Source organism: Mustela lutreola, chromosome 3 (genome assembly GCF_030435805.1).
Source record: "Mustela lutreola isolate mMusLut2 chromosome 3, mMusLut2.pri, whole genome shotgun sequence".
In the NCBI taxonomy this organism is placed as follows: domain Eukaryota; kingdom Metazoa; phylum Chordata; class Mammalia; order Carnivora; family Mustelidae; genus Mustela; species Mustela lutreola.
Window position 1 is genome coordinate 41563183 of NC_081292.1, and position 20383 is coordinate 41583565.

The 20383-nt window shown below is 42.2% G+C and overlaps 1 protein-coding gene across 4 annotated transcripts; it reads left to right on the forward strand.

Moving 5' to 3' along the window:
• The first annotated feature begins 427 nt into the window (after positions 1-427).
• On the forward strand, positions 428-19303 carry TP53INP1 (tumor protein p53 inducible nuclear protein 1). 4 transcript variants are annotated; one of them, XM_059165993.1, is made up of 6 exons: positions 428-544; positions 8700-8958; positions 9528-9885; positions 10633-10811; positions 13203-13240; positions 14383-14484. In XM_059165993.1, exons 2-6 carry the CDS (start codon positions 8847-8849, stop codon positions 14398-14400), a joined length of 705 nt encoding a protein of 234 aa, XP_059021976.1. In that variant the 5' UTR covers positions 428-544; positions 8700-8846; the 3' UTR covers positions 14401-14484. The 4 variants fall into 4 exon arrangements, with proteins under 4 accessions (XP_059021976.1, XP_059021977.1, XP_059021974.1 ...); XM_059165994.1 differs by lacking the exon at positions 10633-10811 and having other exon boundaries at positions 14383-14524; XM_059165991.1 differs by lacking the exons at positions 10633-10811; positions 13203-13240 and having other exon boundaries at positions 14383-19303.
• Positions 19304-20383: the final 1080 nt, after the last annotated feature.

Below are 20383 nucleotides of genomic sequence, written 5' to 3' on the forward strand. Positions count from 1 at the left end.
CCACACTCCTGCGGGTTCCCACTTCTGCTCGCCCCGGCCCTCCCCTGCTCCCCTCCCGGGTCGCCCCAGCGCCGGTGCCCCCCACACACGCTCCTCGCCCTCCTTCCGCTCGCCCCTCTTCTCGTCCCACGGCGCCCCGGCTTTTGTTGCCCGGGCTTGTTTCTAACTTGAGAGCGTCGCCCGGCTCGCCGCCAGGTCACGTGCGTTAGTGACAACCTCTCGCAGGGCGGCCCCGGGGCCCCCGCGCCGCCGATTGGTGGGGTCGGGCCTGGCGCGGCCCCGGGGCGGGGCGGCCCGACGGGCGGGCTGGGCGGCCGATCAGCTGTTCCGAGCGCAGCACAACAACAAAAGGAGCGAGACGGGCGGCCGGCGGCCAGTGGTCCAGCAACGGGACAGGCAGCCCGGCCCCGCGCCCCGCGCCCGCCGTCCGGGGAGCCGCAGCTACCTCAGCAGCCCCGCGCCCGTGCGCGCCGCTCCCCGCCGACCCCGCCGAGCGACGCGCCCGCTGCCTGCGCCGCCCGTCTCCGCTGCCGCTCGGGCCCACGTAAGTGCGGGCGGGGCCGGCCCCCGGGGCCGCTGGCTCCGGCCGGCCCGCGCTGGCCTCCCGCCGGCCGCCTTCCGCGCCTCCCGCCTCCCGCCTCCCGCCCCCGGCGGCGGCCGGCCCGAGGCCCCGGGGTGCGGACGGAGGCGGACGAGCCGGGCGCGGGGCGGCGGTGGGTGTTCGGTTTCTGCCTCCTCCCGCGAGCGTGGCCTGTTTTCTTGGCCGCGGCAGGACCTCCCCCTGACTCCCCTCCACTCCTCCTCCTGCCCTCGGCCGTTGGACTGGCGTCGGGGACTCCGGGAGGACCGCCCGGGCGCCCCTCTCGCTCCTCGCCCCCCGCGCCAGCCCTCGCCGCCCCGGGTCGCGCCCCTAGCACCGAGGGTCCTGCAGCGCGGGGGACCCTCCTCTCTTCCGCGGCCGCCGCCGCCTAAGCGCCCTGGGTGTCCGCGGGTCCGCTGCGAGTCCCCTGACCCTGCTCGATCTTCCACCTGATCTTTGACGCTGCACCTGCAGAAGGGGCCCTGTACTTGGCCGCCACCGGTAAAATCCTCCTCGCTTTGCTCCCGGACGCCGTTTGAGCGCTTCCTCAGTGTCTAGACTATGCGGAGGGCTTAGCGTGCATCAGTTGTCTCAGTTGCTCCTCACGGAGACCCTCTGATGTCGGCTTCATTATCTTGTGGATAGGAAACCCGAGGCCCAGAGAGATGAAGTTATTTGACTCGAGGCCACACAACCAATTAAAAGGAAATGGTGTTTTCCCTTTCAAAGTTGCAGGTGCATTTTACGTGGGCATTCCTCGTTTTGTGTTACATTTCCTAACTGCCTCTTCTCATCATCTTCTGTGTTGACTTCCAGTTGAGGAGAGGTTAAGGAAGAGCCTCTTTCCGTCTGGAACGTCCAAGTATTTGGGAATTTGTTGCTAAAAGAGCCTTTTCTAAATGCAGAGTAGTTTTGGAAAAGGGGAGGAGAGAGTGTGACCCATGAGGTCATTGAACAGAGGTAATAAAGAGGTACCCCCAAGATCCTGAAATCATTTGCTTGGTAATTGAAACGCACTGTTCATTGCAGATGTGAAAATCTCTGGGAAGCATTTGATTTTAAGTCACAGACTCTATAATTCTGAACTGGGAGCATAATTTTTAAAGGCCGCTACCTGGTTCCAGGACCTCATTAACTTATATGAGCGAGGGCTGTTTTGTTTTTTTCTTCCTGTCTTTTGTTCTTTTCTGTGACTGCCTGCTCACTCTGTTGTTCCCTCCTATTTCTCTTGGGAATGGCCCTACTTTAAAAACTGAAGGTTAACAGGCTGGGAATAACCACTCACTGCTGTCTTTGTCCGCTGTCATTCACCCTTCAGGGCAGACAGTGGTGGGTCTCTGGGAGGAGAGTAATCCACTATGACCAGCTGAATAGGCTGATTAGAAGCGGAACAAGCAAAGACAGCTTTCCTGGCTTGGTTTTTCTGCAGTTTAAAATCAATTCTAAATTACTTGAACCGGCATGTTTATTGTTCTAAAATAGGGTGGGATATAAAGACAAAAATCATTTTGAGGCTGCTTTTCAGTGAAGATGTGTTAGGTTGGCCACCTGATATTTCGAAACCGTCAAGAAGCCACAACTGTACACATAGTTCGCAAAGTTAGATCATCAAAGTTGTGGTTTTGTTTTTGTTTTGGGTTTGTTTTTTTTTTTTTAATTTAAAAATCTTGTTTTTGGAGCCGCCTACTGGCAGCCAAAACCAGCTGAAAAGTACTGTTCTATGAAGTTCATAGAACCAGAGTTGAGGCCAAAAGGAGGCTGGGCAATCATGTTCAGGGAAAAGCAAGATACTTGGAACTGCACAGATTTATGTTCTAATGCCCGCTCCACACCTGACCAGCTCTGTCACTTTCGAGCAAGTTACTTAATTTCTGAGCCTCAGTTTCCTGTTAGTAACATGTGACAAGTACCTCAACTCACTGCCACATACAATAAGTATTCAGTAGATTGTAGTTCTGATTATTATATAAACATTTTGCAGAGGAAGACATTCAGAGCCAAAGATGCTAAGTGGCTTACATTCATGCTGCTGGCTTGGAATGGACTTAAGTTTTCCAAGTTATATTTAATATTCTGAGTTAATATTTACTGGCTGCCTGCTCTGTTGTCAGGCACTATTCTGAGGGATACGCACTTAATCCTCACATCCACGCATAATCTGCGCACTATCCTCCCCATTTTAGGGATGAGAAAACTGAGGCACCAAAAGGTTACTAAATACCTTAAGTTCACACAAGTTGCAGGTAGCAAAGCCAAGATTTCAAACACAGCAGGGTACCTCCAGAGCCACAGTGCCTGTTGGTTGTTTGCCTGTCTCAAAAATAAGAAAATAAACAATTCTAACAAGCTCTTACAGACTAGCAATGCCTTTTCTAAGTTCACAAACTAGAATGTTCTTCCCCATAAGTATTAAACTTAGCCACCTTTCTCTGCCCACAGAGCATTTCTAACTCCTGTAATAATAGGAAAAACATTAATGATGAAATGTTAAGTAACAAAGCAGGATACAGTATTTTGCATTCACTAGACTTCCTGATAAAAAGAAACCTTATGTGGAAAAGAAAATGCATAAAATGCTAACAGTATTGCAACAAGGCAGTGAAATAGTTATTCTCCCTATCTTCTAAACTGTTTATAATGTAGTTTTATTTAATTTTATAATGAATCTTTAAAATTTTATTTATTTATTTATTTATTTATTTATTTATCGGTGAGGGAGGAAGGTATTTTGAGCCAGAAAAACATGGACAAAGCTAACTTCTTGAAATGCTGGGGCCCAGATACTTTGTTTCTTTTCTCCACTGGGATGAGACTTCCCTGGTAGATTGGCTAAGGTTGGTTAGTTACTGTGGAAAGTTTGCAGATGCCCCCAAAAATAGCAGTGCTACCTTACCTAGCCTTCTTTGACCCTACCTCTTTGCTAAATTCCAGAATTGTATTTGTAAATTTGTCCTCTTAGGACACATGCTTTCTCTGGAATTTTCACTTTAGTTTTATCATTGCCCTAGAGTTGTAAATATAAAAAAGTCCATGACCGGGGCACCTGGCTGGCTCAGTCAGTAGAGTGAGAGACTTGATCTCCGGGTGAGGAGGTCGGGCCCCACATTGCGGGTAGAGTTTACTTCAAAAAAAAATTAAATTAGGGGCGCCTGAGTGGCTCAGTGGTTTAAGCCGCTGCCTTCGGCTCAGGTCATGATCTCAGGGTCCTGGGATCGGGTCCCGCATCGGGCTCTCTGCTCGGCAGAGAGCCTGCTTCCCTCTCTCTCTCTCTGCCTGTCTCTCCATCTACTTGTGATTTCTCTCTGTCAAATAAATAAATAAAATCTTTAAAAAAAAAATTAAATTAAAAAAAAATGTCTGTGACATGTAATGAAAAGTGAAGTCTGAGGCTGTGCTTGGATTTCCAGCTCCGCATAGAACCAGCCTCATTAGGAGCCTCCATTCCTGGGCAGGAGCTAAGGTGAAGCATGGCAGTGACCAGGTAGGGCCAGTTCCTGGGCAGTTAGGAGGTGAGGCTCTCAGTATTTTAGAGAGATTTTTCTGGAACTACATTGTCCAATAGAGATATGTAATGTGAGTTATATGTATGTTTAAATTTCTGGTAGCCACGTTAAAAAAGAAAAATAGGTAAAATTAATTTTATTAACATATTTTACTTATCCTAACATATTCCAAAATTACTATAGTTCAACATACAATTAATATAAAAATTTTTGAGATATTTTACAGTATTTTCAAGGAGGCACTAAGTCTTCCTTGCACATACACTCTGGTGTATATTTTTAAACATATCACGTCTTGATTCAGATGTACAATTTTCATTGGAAATAGTTAATCGGTTGTTCAGAACATACTTGGAAGTTTCCAAAAATTGGCTCAATTATCAGCTTTCAAATTTGAGTTTGAAATGTATTAAAAGTAAATAAAATTTAAAATTCAGATTTTTGGTCATACAAGTCATTTCAAGTGCTCGTTTGCCTGATGTGCCTTGTGGCCACCCACTGAACAGCTTCAGCATATTGGGGCTCTCCAGCAGCTCCTTGTTCTTTCTGACTCCTACAGAAAGCAAGGCCAAAGGAACTTTGCATAGTTAGTCTAACCCTACTTCTTCATTGTGCTAGAGGTCTATCGGGAGAGTGAAGAGGTGATCCAACACAGTCTCCCCGTTTTTCCAGTGGTGAGACTGAGGCTCAGAAGGGTTAGATCGTTTAGCTCCAGCCACTTATGTTAGGGAGAGCACCAGAACCCTCTCCTGCTTGTCCCCAGGCCAGCCCTCCTTCCACCTGTCCCCAAACTGGTCTTTTTCCTTCCCAGGGGCCTCCACAGGTGTGTCATTTAAATCTGAGCCATGACTCAGGACAGATGAAAATGAGCTCTTCCCTTGCCTGGTTGGGCTCCTGAATACTCGGGCCACCCAAGGTTGGTTGCCCTTGCAGGACATTTGGGATATCTCAAGGTAGCCTTGGACTTCAGGAGACCAAAAGAAGATTGACTGTGCTGCCCCGTGGAAAATTCCTCCAAAGGCACCTTTCCTGTGGCAGAGTTGTATTTGTTCTAGGCATTTGCTGGCTTCTGTCTCATGGATTTGGAGCTGTAGCTGGGGCGGGGGTGGGGGGAGGCAGTCAGCAGCTGGGAACCACAGCTGTCCAACCACAATGGCACCAGCATTGTTTTCTGCCTTGTAGCTTCCACTTTATAGGCCTGGGCCCCAGTAAGTTACCCTCATGTTGGGGGACAAGGTGCTCATTCAGGATGAGCAGGGGTTCTCTTGTGGGGTGCTCTGCTTTACACCCAGCAACTCCAGCTTCCTAGCTGATGCAGTGCTTGAGGCCAGCCCTGTACTCTAGAGATAATTAAGATTATTCTCTCAACTAGTTCAGCAGACACAGGATTGTACTTGGGGCCAATATATGCCTTCATAATTTAAGAGAAATGGGGGGAAGATTTTTTTTTTAAGATTTTATTTATTTGTTTGACAGAGAAAGAGATCACAAGTAGGCAGAGAGGCAGTCAGAGAGAGAGAGGAAGCAGGCTCCCTGCCGAGCAGAGAGCCCGATGCGGGCCCCGATCCCAGGACCCTGGGACCATGACCTGAGCCAAAGGCAGAGGCTTTAACCCACTGAGCCAACCAGGCGCCCAAGGGGGGAAGATTCTTTAAGTGTCTTTTTTCCCTCATAGCTTATATGCCAAAACCTTTATTTACACCAGACCTTGTCATAGCTCATCTTTTAGGATATAGCTATGACACTACACAAGCAAACTACACAAGCTCACTTTTCATCTAACGTCTCTTACATGGAACATAAAGCTGAATTTGAATTCTATACTAAAGCCCCAGCCTTCATGATTTGGCCCCACTGCTTTCCAGAAGGGTTTCTGGCAGACTGGTTATGCAAATAATGTTTCCTGTTTACTCTCTTTTAATAATTAATGGACGATGATGACGGATTGTGACCACAAAAGTGTTCAAATGTCATTTATTTGAACACACATTTGTAGTACTACACATTCGTAGTAGCATGCCAAACAGTTGTAGCAGTCCTGTTTGCACATAAAGACGTCAACCAAGAATCTCCTTCACTACAGACTGTAACTACGTTTCCAGCTAAAAATGATGACTGTTTTGAAAGCAAAGGTTCAAGAGTCTGAAGTTACGGATTCAAGGCTGATGCTCATGAGAAAGAGTGTCAGAGGCTTTTCGCCATCCCTGGCTGGTCTCATTTATTCATGATTTCTGTTAGCCCTGTTGTGTTGACAACTTCCCAAATCCGTGCCCCCAGCTGAGACCATGCCCTTGTGCTCCAAAGCCCTGGAAATGTTCCGCTGCCCACTAGACAACACCAAGCACGTGACTTGCAGAGTCCCAAATTCAGCATGTCCAAAATGCCCAGCCAGCACCTTCTGCAGTATACGTTTTCCGCCAAATGGTCCCATCATCCCCCCCATTGGCTTCTGGTAGAGGGTCATCTTTGGCTTTTCCCTTTCTGTAACTTCTGGTTTAGAAGGTCCTAAAAGATCTGGTTCTTGCTTAGCCCCCCCGGCCTGCGCTCATGACCATCCGTCTGGATCTTGAGTCCCATAGAAGGTTGCCACATTCTCACTCATCTGTAGGCTTCCTCCATTCTTGATCTTCTTGACCTCTCAAGACCAAAGTCATTTACTACAGTAGTCCTTCCTGACCTCTGCCTGCCTGGATTGGAGGAACACCCCGTACTTTTTCCATGGCATTCATCACATTGGGTTGTTAATGGTTGCCACGGGAGGGCCCGTATTCACTGCTGCCTCCCCTGTGCTCAGCACTCTGCCTGATGCATAATAGGTACTCAGTTAATATTTGTAGAATAATAGTTGATGTTGACTGAGAACTTTGTGCCAAGTGCCTTGCTAAGTGGTTGCCTGCATTATGCCATTTCACAAGAGTAGGATCAGGGAGACCCATCAGGGAGGTAGTGATTGGCAGAGTCCAGAGGGACACCCACTAGATTGGCTTCAACTAGGATGAAAGTGGTGGCAAGAAGTGGGCAGATGTAGGGCACATGTGCAGCTAGAGTCAACAGGACCTGGTGAAAGTTTGGTTGAGAGGTTGGGTGGGGAGCAGAAGGAGCAACTGCTAGGATTATGGCCTGAATAACTGCTGGATGCTGCTGCTGAGAAAGGGAAGGATGACAGTGCATGTAAGTTTGTGGAGGGTGGAAATTAAAAGTTCTCTTTGGTGTGTGTTAGGTTTGATATGACTATCAGGTAAACAGGGAGAAATGGTTATACACACACACACACACACACACACATAAAATATACACATATATAATAAATATATAATTTATAATTATTATAAATTATATTATTTATATATTATATAAATATTATGTTTATATTATTTATAAATTCTATATGTGTGTGTGTATGTGTGTATATTTTATATATATATATATATATATGTATTTGGAATTCTGGAAGATCAGACAAGGCCAGAGTTCCTCACTTAGAACTCACCAGAGGGGCTCCTGGGGGACTCGGCTGGTTGAGTGTTCTCTTTTTTTTTTTTTAAGATTTTATTTATTTATTTGATAGAGAGATCACAAGTAGGCAGAGAGGCAGGCGGGGGGGGGGGGGAGCAGGCTCCCTGCTGAGCAGAGAGCCCGATGCAGGGCTCGATCTCAGGACCCTGAGATCATGACCCGAGCCGAAGCCAGAGGCTTTAACCCACTGAGCCACCCAATTTCAGCTCAGGTTGTGATCTCAGGGTCGTGAGCTCAAGCCCCACACTGGGCTTACCATGGAACCTGCCTAAAGATTCTCTCTCCTCCCTCTGCCCCTCGTTGCTCCCCTGTTCCCACGTGCTCACCCTTTAAAAACAAAAAAATAAAAACTCACCAGAACTCTATGAAGTAGAACTATTGCCCACTAAAGTAGTATAACTTCCTAACTCCAAAAGCAGCAGAGCCAGCATTTAAACCCAGGTGTGCGGGCCACATTACCTTCCTGCTCGCCTGCAGTCAACGATTTCCGTGGCTCGCTGCTGTCCTCCTCAGTTTTCTGCAGTGTAAATTTCTCTGTGCCAGCTGTAGGAATTGTTTTGAAGGTCAAATTATGCTTGCTGATTTTTAAGTGGAATTAGGTATGCTTACAGTCCTACAGAAGAACAGAACAGAAGAGAAGGTGAGCCGAGGAAAGCTGGTGGCCGTCCAGTCCTGCTGCAGGCTTCCTTTGGCAGCTTCTGGGCACTGAATGTCATACAGCAAGACTTAGTATCTGGCGTTTGCTTTTCTTACAGAAAAGTAGTATTTCAGCTTGAACTACATGAGTCAGATTTATCCCTTAGGAAAGCACAGATGTGAAAAAGAACCAGCTCCTTCCCTTTCATCTCACATTTATGTACAGGTTGCTTTTGAGTATTCATTTCATAATGGTTTATAAATAAGAGGTGCTAGATCTCTTGTATTTGACATTTCTTGTGTTTGACCCTATAGGAAGAGAATGGCTGTAGCTACAGGCCAAGGCATGAGCTTTCTTCTAAAGGGGTGTGTGCGTGTGTGTGGGCACATGCTTTCAAAACCACACACATATTGTATAAATATGTGCTGGTTTGAAATGACCTTCTCTTCCTATTTTATTTTAGGGATAACGACTCTCCTTGCTCTCGCCTAAGTTGAATAAGCACCCTGTGCACTTTAATCTCCTGTCGTGCCATCAGGCAGACTGAAGACAGTGTTTTGAGATCTCAGCTGTAAAGACATCCCGCCAAAGTCTCAATCTTGCCTTAACCATGTTCCAGAGACTGAATAAAATGTTTGTGGGTGAAGTCAATACTTCTTCCAACCAAGAACCGGAATTCAGTGAGAAAGAAGATGAAGAATGGATTCTCGTTGACTTCATAGGTAAGGTATTCTTAGCTGTTAATCATCCCAGCAAAAGTGGAAACTCTTCCTTCTCAGTTTTTGCATAAGTAAACCAGTAACTCTGAAGGTTTGGAAGCCTTAAGAGTAAATAAGCAAGAATTGTCTAAAAAAAAATTGCGTGAAACATCCCGTGCCCGATGATCAGTCAGTGAAACTGACTGATGTCAGATCTTCCAGTTTTGCAACTCTCATAGTCTGTTCACATCTGATGCACTTTAATAGGAAATCCTGTGCTAGACGAACAGTGACCCACGCTGCTCATCACGTTTATTCAGCAGGATAGACGCAGTCTTCAAACCCATTCCCACGAAACCACCATGACCCATCCTATGCAGTGCTACACCACCCTACACACACACTGGGTGCTCAGAAATCATTTCCTGTCATTACAAATGAACATAAGTGGGTTTGTGTCTCACCTAAATGAAGAGAGAATGTGAACATCAGCTTATAGTATCCTCTCTTCTTTTTCTGTGCCCTGAATGTGATACCATCGGGATGCTCATGTTCCCGTGGGACTTCACCAACGAACATGGACCACGATGTAGATGCCTGCCCTGGTTTCTCAGCAGCAGAAGCCAAAGCCGAAGCCATCAGTGAAGAGTCACATACCGAGCACCCACCAGTCTTTTCCTGTTTACCTGCATCTCTTGAGTGCTTGGCTGATACCGGTGACTCCTGCTTTCTCCAGTTTGAGTCCTGTCCGATGGAGGAGAGCTGGTTTATCACCCCTCCCCCATGTTTTACTGCAGGTGAATTAACCACTCTCAAGGTGGAAACCAGTCCTTTGGAAAACCTTCTCATTGAACATCCCAGCATGTCTGTCTATGCTGTGCATAATTCCTGCCCTGGCGTCAGTGAGGCCAGTTGTGGGACCAATGAATGTCCTGACCCAAGTAGCCCCAGGTACGTTGTGAGTACAGTTGACCCTTGAGCATCCTGGGTTTGAACTGCATGAGTCTGCTTGTATAGAGAATTTTTTTTGATAAACAGAATACAGGACTATAAATGTATTTTGTGTTCCTTAGGATTTCCTTAATAACAGTTTCTTTTGTCTGGCTTATTTTATTGTGAGAATACAGTAGATAATACCTCTAACATGCAAAATATGTGTTCATTGATTGTTGATGTTATTGGTAAACTTCCCAGTCAGCAGTAGGCTATTAGCAGTTACGCTTCGGGCGAGTCATAACTTACACGTGGATTTTCCACTGCACACGGGTTGGCGCCCCTAACCTCTGAGCTGTTGAGGGGTTGACTGTATTTTACTCTGTCCACAAGCAATCTGTTTCACATGCAGTTTATTTATTTCTACTACAATTCAAAGCTGATTTTTTAGAAGATGCAAAGTAATCTCGTTAGAGATTTGTGAAAGTGTGTGCATGGTGCACAAGGTAGTGGATGGTGTGAAAAACATGTTCATTTTAGATTTTCAAAAAAAGTCCATTAGAACATGGCTCTGATTATATAAGGAAGAGCTGTTGGATTTATAGTACTCTGATGGTGACAGAGAAGAAAAGACTGGCATTTCTGCTACCTGTCTCAGTGTAACTGGCACTTTATACACTGAATTATTTGGGCTATCAAATTCAACAAAAATCGTATATCTTTCTTTCTTTTTTTTTTTTGTTTTTGTTTTTTTTTTTTCTTTAGAGAGAGCGCGCGAGCAGGGCGGGGCAAGGGGAGAAGGAGAGAGACTCTTAAGCAGAGTCAGTCTCCCCACTCAGCGAAGAGCCCGACGTGGGGCTTGATCTCACAACCCCGAGATCATGACCTGAGCCGAAATCAGGAGTCAGACACTCAACCGACCGAGCCACCCAGGCACCCCAAGAGTAGTATATCTTAAAACTCTTATTTTCTTCCAGGTAGTCTTAGCTGGGTCACATCAAATGGCACTTAACCTCAAAAACTTGACAAATCGTAAACATGAAGTAGAATGGCAATTTTACCAAAACGTGTTCCCCAGAGAGTTGTTTTCTGCCTTACAGAGGAATGATTTCATACCCAAACAATATTTTCTTGTTATATGGAAGTCCTAATAGGTCTGAAAGGCTCTGTTTGAGTGACAGATAGGCTGAGGGCCTGGTCAGTAAAGACTGATATGTTTCAAAGCAAACTTATAGGCGTCCTATGGCCTTTATCCCGTGAGTATATTCAAGATGCTTGCACCTGCTGAAAGAAAGCCCATGGTCATGTTCATCAGCCCAAAGTCTGGCTGTTCACAGTGCATGGTAGTGGAATGTGCTGTGGTGTTAAACAGTATTTGGGGGATGCTGACCCTAATTTCCTACATACCTACACTACATACCATACACTTCAGGTGACATGGAATGTTTGGAACCGTTCAGAATGTTCCCATAGTTGGTCCTATAACCCAAAGAGCCTCTTCTTAGATTATTGGGGCTCTAACTCCACTAACTGGATCATTGTATATATCTTCTACCATTTCCTGTTTGCCAGATACAAACAAAACCCAGGCAGCTCATTAATTTAACTTTACCAGAGTTTGCTGCACTCGCAAGTCTGAATACTCTAAGTAATCTTGTGATCTTCTATGAGGATAAACATATCCTTTACCCAGCTGAGAAACAATTTGCTTATACACTTGCCTGGCTTTATACTGGGTAAGATCTTTGGTGGGAAATGTTACTTTAACTGGCACCTGATTCAGCGCTTCAAGTTTATTGAGAGATCAGTGTTTCAGGCATTCCAACAAAAAATCAAAATTTCTAGGACATGGTATTGATTAAATTGCCGTATGATTGATTCAAATTAATTTCTTCATTTCTCAGAAATGCTTCCCACCTGATTCTGATTTCACTTCTGTAGAATTCCACTCAAGAGTTTAGCACGATTAATAGTCACTTTAAATGTTTAAAAAATTCACTTTAAATACAAACACTGATGTTTGTATATTTACTTCTCAGTGTTTAAAGTGTGTGTGTATATGTACAACAGCTTTGTAAATAATATTATTATTCCAGAAACAGCATATATGCATTTGCATAAAATTAGAAAATGCAAATATGTAAAAATTAAAAAGTTTTAAAAGACATTTGCACGCCCCGGAGATGCACACTGTTAACACCCCAGGGCACATTCTTCCAACTTGTTTTTCACAAACACATACACACACACATACACACACGCGCGCATACACGCACACGTTTGTAACCTAAATGGGATCAAGCTGTATATACTGTTTATAATCTGCTTCTTTAGGCAATGATCTGAACCTTTTTCTTTTCAGTAAAATTTCACTTCATCTACTATCCACATCATACTCAGCTTTCTTCATTGGAGCCCAGAATAGTTCATCTCATTTGTCCAGACCAGCATCCCATCCAAGATCATACTCTGCATCTAGTTATGTGTTTGATGTTTTGATGCAGTCAGAATGATCTTTTTTTTTTTTGTATTTTGTTTGTTTCTTTATCTTGTTATATATTTTTTAAAGATTTTATTTATTTATTTGACTCAGAAAGATCACAAGTAGGCAGAGAGGCAAGCAGAGAGCGGGGGGGATGCAGGCTCCCTGCCAAGCAGAGAGCCCGACGAGGAACTCGATCCCAAGACCCTGAGATCATGACCTGAGCTGAAGGCAGAGAAGCTTTAACCCACTGAGCCACCCAGGCGACCCAATCTTGTTATATGTTTTGATGTAACATACAGGAAAGTTAAACAAATAGATACTTTTCCATATATAGAATCAAAAGAACACACTTCACTTTCTAGGAATTCCTTCAAAAGTACTGCAAATTATCATAGTTTTATAGTAACTAAACATTTTGAACACCTTTATTTCTGGATTTCAAATCCTTATTTAAAAAAAAAAACAAAACACTAAACCAAGATAGATCAGGTGTTACCAAACTTTGGATGGCTATGTAGTAAATATCTATGTTTCCTAAACATGGTATCTTCAAAAGTTAGATTGCCTCTATCCTTTCTATCCTTAGGGATATTATCGTAAAGTATGTAACAAGAAGGTGCTTCATAATTACAGATGGGCTTCAGAGTGTATGTTTTATTGTATTTTGGCCTTTGTAAAGTATTGTTTATGAGGTCTGTGTGCTATCATAATCTTAAATAATACATGTGCCTTTAATGACCCATAGTAAACCAGTTTTAATTACAGAAAATGCACCATGTCCTAACAGTAAAATTAAATAGCATTTTAAATCTTACTAGTGATTTAATAGTTCACCATTTAACATTTGTAGGGCCAGGAAAAGCTGCTTATAAGACTCACTGGCGCAGAGTAAGTACATTCCTTTTGAGACTGTGTAATATGTGTTAAAATCAGTCTGAGCAGAAAGCCCAAAGTATCAAAATGCCCACCTTTTACAAACTGCTTTCTTTATATTAACTTCTTCCTATTAGCTTCTTAATATGACCCCCTTTAAAGATTTTTTTAAAAAATCTTTAAAAACTATAGTGTTTTCCTCTAGTGATTACAGATATAATCTATAATTGCCCTTGTTGTATAAAATAACCCTTAGAACTCTTAAAACTCTTCCTGTCATGTGTTGATATAATTTATATCTATCCTGTTAGATAGCTTTTAATGTAGAAAACATAGAATAATCATGTGATCTGTAGCCATATTTCAAGATGTGTTCTCCACAGGTCTTTGCAACATTACTATGCAAAGGCCATTCCAAAATGTGCCCTGTTGCGATATCAATGAAAAACTTTTTTATAATAAGCAGGTAGCTTTTTATCCAGAAAGTGTTAAATGAGTAGAATTTTCTTATGCATATTTCTATTAAATGTGGGTTTAAAGCTTGTTTCCTGGAATATTTATTTATAGACAGAAAACGTGTATGAAGGTGCAGCCAGCCTAGGGCATCAGTACCAACCCCCTTCCTAACCACAGACTTTGGAGTAAAACCTGTATTAGAATCTTGGTTGCATGAGGTAATAATAATGACCTTAATTAACGTCACTGAGCCTTAGCTTTCTGGTCAGTAAAATTTGGCAATTAAAACATTTTCCTTTTAAGATTATGGTGAGAATTAAATACACTACATTTGCAAAACAGTTGGCCAATCCAGATAATCAATAAATGTTCGTCCCCCTCACAGAAAATCTTATCTAAATGCATTTGCTGCCTGATTGAAATTCACTCAAAATGTGAAGCACTTTTTAGAAAAATACAGTCTACCTAATTAACCATCCATGGATTATATGACATATTTCTATGAAAAACCGTCCTCTCCTTTCTGTCATTGTCAGTTAGTGTGGTCACGAAAGGTAAACTTGTCTGTCAGCTATGAGACACTAAGCTCTCATTCAACCATAAACAAATTAGTGGGGCAAATTGAATCACTAAGTACCTTTTTCAAGTTCATTAATAACATACTCTGTTACTTAATACAGTCCCGTTTTCTTCTGTTTCAGAGTGGAAAGTCGAAATGAAATGGGGCAGCACATCCATTGCTACGTTGCAGCTCTTGCTGCGCATACAGCTTTTCTAGAACAACCCAAGAGCTTTCGCCCTTCCCAGTGGATAAAAGAACATAGTGAAAGACAGTCTTTGAACAGAAATAGCCTTCGTCGCCAAAATCTTACCAGGGATTGCCACTCTAGGCAAGTCAAGCACAATGGCTGGGCTGTCCATCAGCCCTGCCCCCGTCAGTACAATTACTAAGAATTTCAAGATTGGTTGGATTCTCTTGGTTTGTTTATATGTGTGTGGACGGACGCGTGTGGACGGACAATGAAGATGCTGTTTCTTTACAGCCAACTGATGACCAATCACATAGTTTTATCGATGTGTTTAGACACTATCTTGAAAACCAGATTTACATGCTGTATATCACATAATGCCTTGCTTTTAACACTTACTTTTTTGTAAATTTTTTCAGAATATTTTTGGAAACATATCAATACAGTTACAGTGTTTGGTGTTTGGGGATGTCTTTAAATCTATTAAGGTGTACATGAGTTCGCATTTTAAAGACATTTCTTCCCAAGTATGAGAATAGGCATCTTTCAATTTCATTTTATTTTGTATTACTTAATCAATATTTTGAGTAAGCAAGAATTTATTCTCAGGGTCAGCCATACACTTTATTGACCAGTACTTGATAATCTTTTCTGTATATGACGAATACATTTTTACACACTAACATGAGCATTAACAGGTGATAGTTGCCGTAGATATAATGGAATTATGGCTGAACTTTCTCTTGAAAGAAAACTTGATACATTTCTGTGTGTATAGGTTTGTGGTTTTTTTTGTTTGTTTGGTTGGTTGGTTGGTTGTTTTGTTTTATTTTGTTTTGTTTTCCGGATTAGCCATGCAGTTCATTTTGGAATTCAGGTACATTAAGTATTAGTGAACAGTGCATTCAGTAATTCTGATGTGACTGTGTGACGTGGTACAGAGATCATGGGACAAAAGCACTTGTCTCCCACGCAGCGGGATTCAGTTAGACCTGTGAAATTGTTTTTGGAGAAATGTACATCTACAACATACCTGTTAGTCCACTATTTAACTTGTGTGGAGTCTTTCCTGTCTGCTCTGCCCACTTGCCACCTCCTGTCATCCGTCGACTCAGAAGTATTCGTCCAGGCACTTTAGTGACTTCTTATTTATGACTGTCCAAGGGAAAAGAAATAGATTTTGTATTTCTGATGCAGTGATCCATCCTCTGCCATGGACCTGTCTTGTGAGGCCGAGGAGGGATTCCCGGGGACATCCTGTCCTCGCATCCAAATGAAGAGTGATGGGTTGGAGCCCTTGAGTTTCCACTTTTTGTTTTTGTAACTGGGGCTACAGGCAGAATCTTTAACCACTTTGGCCTCTATTTCCTCCACCAATGGGGTTAGTAGTAGTATTTACCTTCCTCACCGTTGTCGTGCGGACTGTGTACTGATGGGAACGGGGCTGTCCAGAGCTGAATCTTGTGTGAAATTCCAAGGGCCTCTCTACTGAATCTAATGATAGGGATGGGGGGGAGGGGGCCTGTGGCCGTGTTCTGCCACAGCTGTTCTTCAGAGTGTTGGTGCTAACGAGGCCGGCGTTCAGGGCTCGATTCACACGAGGCCAGTTAACACACAGAAACTCTGTTTTGTACCTCCAGCCAGTCACTTTATTTCTTAGCAGTTGTGATGGGTTTTGCTGAGCCATCCACATTCACCAATTTCCTCTGTAACTAAATTAAACATACACAACCCAAAGCATATTCTACTGTCAGATCAGTAGTATCACCTTTGCAATCAAATAGCTTATTTTTCCATCTCTTCTGCAACCTTAATAAGTACATGTCTATATAAGGTTTTCAAGGGAAAAAGCATATAGTTATGTGAAGTATTATATTTTTCAGTAACCCTGTAACAGTTCGGTGCAGGGAACTATGGGAGACTTTTTCTTTTTCTTTTTCTTTTTTTTTAACCTACGTGAAGAGCTGTGCTCTTTTCTGCCTAGACTGGGATGTTTGGGGTCAGAAGAGGTTAAATAGCTTCATGAGATGGTGGTAGTAGCTGGTCCTTCCACTGGCCGTGATGAAGTGCCAGGAATGTCTTACATCTGCCTTCTCTCCTTACTCCCGTTCCATTTCGACTACCCCTTTATTTATTTGTTTTCTAATGAGGGGCCAAGTCTGTAAAGTTTTGTCAAACTGAGCTAGAAGTTACTTTGTTACTATTTGTGTTTACGAGAGCTGAGTGGTTAAGATAAAGTTTTCATGAAGGTGTGTACGTTTTACACCGCATCTGTTATAGGGCTATATGTCAGTAACTTGAAAATAGACCAGCTAAATGTTTTCTGGATGTAAGCCTCTGAATACATGGGGGGTCTCTTTTTTTCATATATTACATGCAATTTGTTAGTACCTCACAAGCTACCGAAGTTCAGCCATGAGAATATGTTTGGCAGCGTGAACAGATTTGTATATAAAATAGCAATGGTTTTTTGGGGTTTTTTTACTATTATTTTTTCAAATTTCCTGATACCTGAAAATACGTCTCTATCTGTTACTGACTTTTTTGTTTGCCTTATCGAGACCTAGTTTTTTATGGTTTATACCTGGGAAGCAACACTTTCAGTCTTGGGGATGTTCTCTTAGGCTAACCAAGCCATCTGTCCTATCAGACTGTGGTTTTTATATCAATATCTAAGGTTTCTGCCTGAAATTGGCACATGTTAGAACTGAAGAAAGTGGTTACACAATTCATTTGAAGTTCTTGATCATTAGATGTTTGTTAGGCATCTCTGTGTGAGACACAAGACCAATAATAACAGAAGGATGTTGACCTGCTAAATATTCTTTGAAACATGGCCAAAATGCAATTTATTATAAGGTAATTATTATTTCTGTTGTTGTAAATATTAGTGGTTTACAATATGCTTTTGTGCATATTTATTAAAACTTTAAGCAATGAGAAATCAGACCCCTCTGAATTTAGTGTTCTGATGGTTTCTAGACTGATAATATGGAATGTTACTTGGAAAAAGTTTGGACTGTATGGTGCACACAAGCAGTGCTTCATGAATGAGCTTCTTAGTTTTTAAAAATGCACCATGTTTCTCAAAGTTTGTGTTTTTGTTAATAAAACATTTTATAATGTATTTTCCATGTTTTACTTTTTCTTTCTCAACTAACTATGTATTGCACTGTAAGGTGAACACAAACCATCCATTATTTATCATCTGTGGCAATGCATTTATATGGTTGGGTGGGTGGGGAATTTTTTGCAGAAGGTGCACAGTGATTGAATTTTTGACTTTCTACTCCGGTGAGCTTTTTCTACATTAATTTCCTGGACATTTTCCCAGTTCCCAAGTAGTCTGTGTATCAGAACGTTGATTCTAGTGAGAAGACAGTTTCCTTAAAACTTGAGAGGGCCGTTCAGCATCGCCTATTGATTTTACTTCTAAGATCTGTGCAGTGCACTGGTTTGTCATCTGTACACCTTCACTGAATCTGAGTGTCTTTGCTATTTCTCTTCCTCCTCAAGGAAAGATACTGTCTTTCTATACTCTTCGATAAAAAGAGCAGAAGAGAGTATCTTTCTTATTCTCATTTTCTTTTAATTGGAAACAAAAGAAAGCAAAAATTTAAAAATGAAGGATTCCAACTGGAAGATAGACATTTAAGTTTAAATGGATTAGTGGAGAATGTTTAAGAGTTTCCAGGTAGTTTTGTTTTTAGAATCAGTAAAAAGACTGCTCCTGATACTGGAGATACTAGCATATGCTTGTAATGTTACCTTGAAGTTATCTTTTATTTTATCAGGCCCATTCATACTGGTTAAATTCTTTTAGAAGTCCAGCTACTCTCTCGGATGGCTTCACTGCCATCAGCTGTGTTGATGCATTATAAATGGCATCCTTATCTACTTATTGTAATGCTTAAAATTTTATATGAAATGCTTTATTTAGAAAACCTGCCTAATCCAGTGGTGTCAGCCTTGCCATATACCACTTTCACTTGAAATATGACCCCAGTTACAGTGGTTTGGCGGTGGAGAAAGAGGTACTAGAAAGCATACAGATAAAGACCTCTTTTTCTGTTTGCAACAGTATCCTTTCTGTGGGAAGAGATGTTACTATTCAAAGGAAGGCAGCTTAAGTGGATGTTTTGTATATCATTTAGAATTTTCCTTACAACATATTTTTTTAATTGTATGATTATTAAATGCTCCATTTAGCTCTGTATTTGCCCGAAGTTTTAATATTTGTTTTCTAGGTGGTCTTCTTAAAAACCAAATCAGGACTTGGGGAGTTCGATGTGTGTGTATCCAGGCTTGATGTGTATGAGTGGTTTTGCTTGCTTTTTGGTTGTTTTCCTCCAGAGGTTTGGAATTTTAATCAATAATTGTGTGTGTGTGTGTGTGTGTGTGTGTGTGTGTGTGTGTTTAAGTGGCGTGGGGTTTCTTCTCAAGTATAATTGTGAACACACTTGCTTTACAAGGGCAGGGCATCAGTTTTAGAGACTGAAGAGTATTGTAGATTGTACTATGTGCCTTCTCGATGTATTTCTGGACATAAAATTTTTTTCAACTTGAAAACTCAAAAGGGACATTTGGTTGGATTATATACTGTACATCATCTATGCATAAATGGCAGCTTGTTTTCTTGAGCCACTATCTAAATTTTTTTCTGTTTTTATAGAATTTTTTATACTGATTGGTTCATAGATGGTCAGTTTTTTACACAGACTAAACAATACAGCACTTTGCCAAAAATAAGTGTAGCATGGCTTAAACGTTGTGTATTAACACCAGTTCTTTGTATTTGGGTTCAGTGGTGCATTTTGCACTACTTAAGTTGTGGTTTTTAATCTGTCAATAAATAAAATGTTCTTTAACTTCACACTCGTCAGATTCTCTTATTTTATCTTTATGGCCACAGTCTTAAAACTAGATACAACTTAATTAAATTACTTGCTGTTTAGTTTTACTTATCCAAAATATTTAATATGCACTTTAAATATTGTTTTTAAAGTTTATATAAAATTAGTATGTTAAAATTTTTCACCTGAAATGAATAATCATTTAAGTGAACATGAATTTGAGGATGACTCCTAGCCAGTACCTTTTCCCTGCAACCTATAATTGTTAAACAAATACAGATTTTTTTTTTTTTTTAATTCATTTGAGAAAGATACAGAGACAGGGCACAAGCAGAGGGTGTGGCAGAAGGAGAAGCAGACTCCCCGCTGAGCTGGCCCTGATGAGCTGGGAGCCTGACATGCGCTCTATCCCAGGACCTGGAGATTATGACCTGAGCCTAAGGCAGATGCTTAATCATCTGAACCACCCAGGCACCCCACAAATGCAGAATTAAATACACTGGTTCTTAGCCTTTTTGTTTGTTTTTTTAAGATTTTATTAGCGAGAGCAAGAGCAGGGGGAAGGGGCAGAGGTAGTGGGAGAAGCAGACCCCCCTTTAAACAGAGAGCCTGATATGGGGCTCAATCCTAGGACTCCAAGATCACGGCCTGAGCCGAAGTCAAACGCTTAACCAACTGAGCCACCAAGGTGCCCCTGGTTCTTAGCTATTTTAAAGCTAGGTTGCTGAATTCCCAATGGCTCTTTCCCAGATAAGTGCAGGCACAATCTTATTTAAACATTTTAGGGCAATATGGACATTTCTTTTTTTTTTTTTTTTAAGATTTTTAAAGATTTTATTTGACACAGAGATCACAAGTAAGCAGAGCAGCACACGGTGGGTGGGTGTTGGGGGGAGCAGAGAGCAGAGAGTTGAATGTGGGGCTCGATCTCAGGACCCTGAGATCATGACCTGAGCAGAAGGCAGAGGCTTAATCCATTGAGCCACCCAGGCGCCCCAATATGGACATTTCTGATGTCCATTATTGCCCTTATTGTGGAGCTCTAGTTTAATTAAGCCAGTAAACATTCAGAGAGCCCAAAGAATATCTCCCATGTTAAT

What these genes read in the sequence shown, in the direction of transcription:
- TP53INP1 (XM_059165991.1), top strand. Translation starts at nt 8,847, where the DNA reads ATGTTCCAGAGACTGAATAAAATGTTTGTGGGTGAAGTCAATACTTCT. An exon ending in GATTCTCGTTGACTTCATAG is followed by an intron (nt 8,959 to 9,527) that starts GTAAGGTATTCT and finishes ACCACGATGTAG; the next exon opens with ATGCCTGCCCTGGTTTCTCA. An exon ending in CCTGACCCAAGTAGCCCCAG is followed by an intron (nt 9,886 to 14,382) that starts GTACGTTGTGAG and finishes CTTCTGTTTCAG; the next exon opens with AGTGGAAAGTCGAAATGAAA.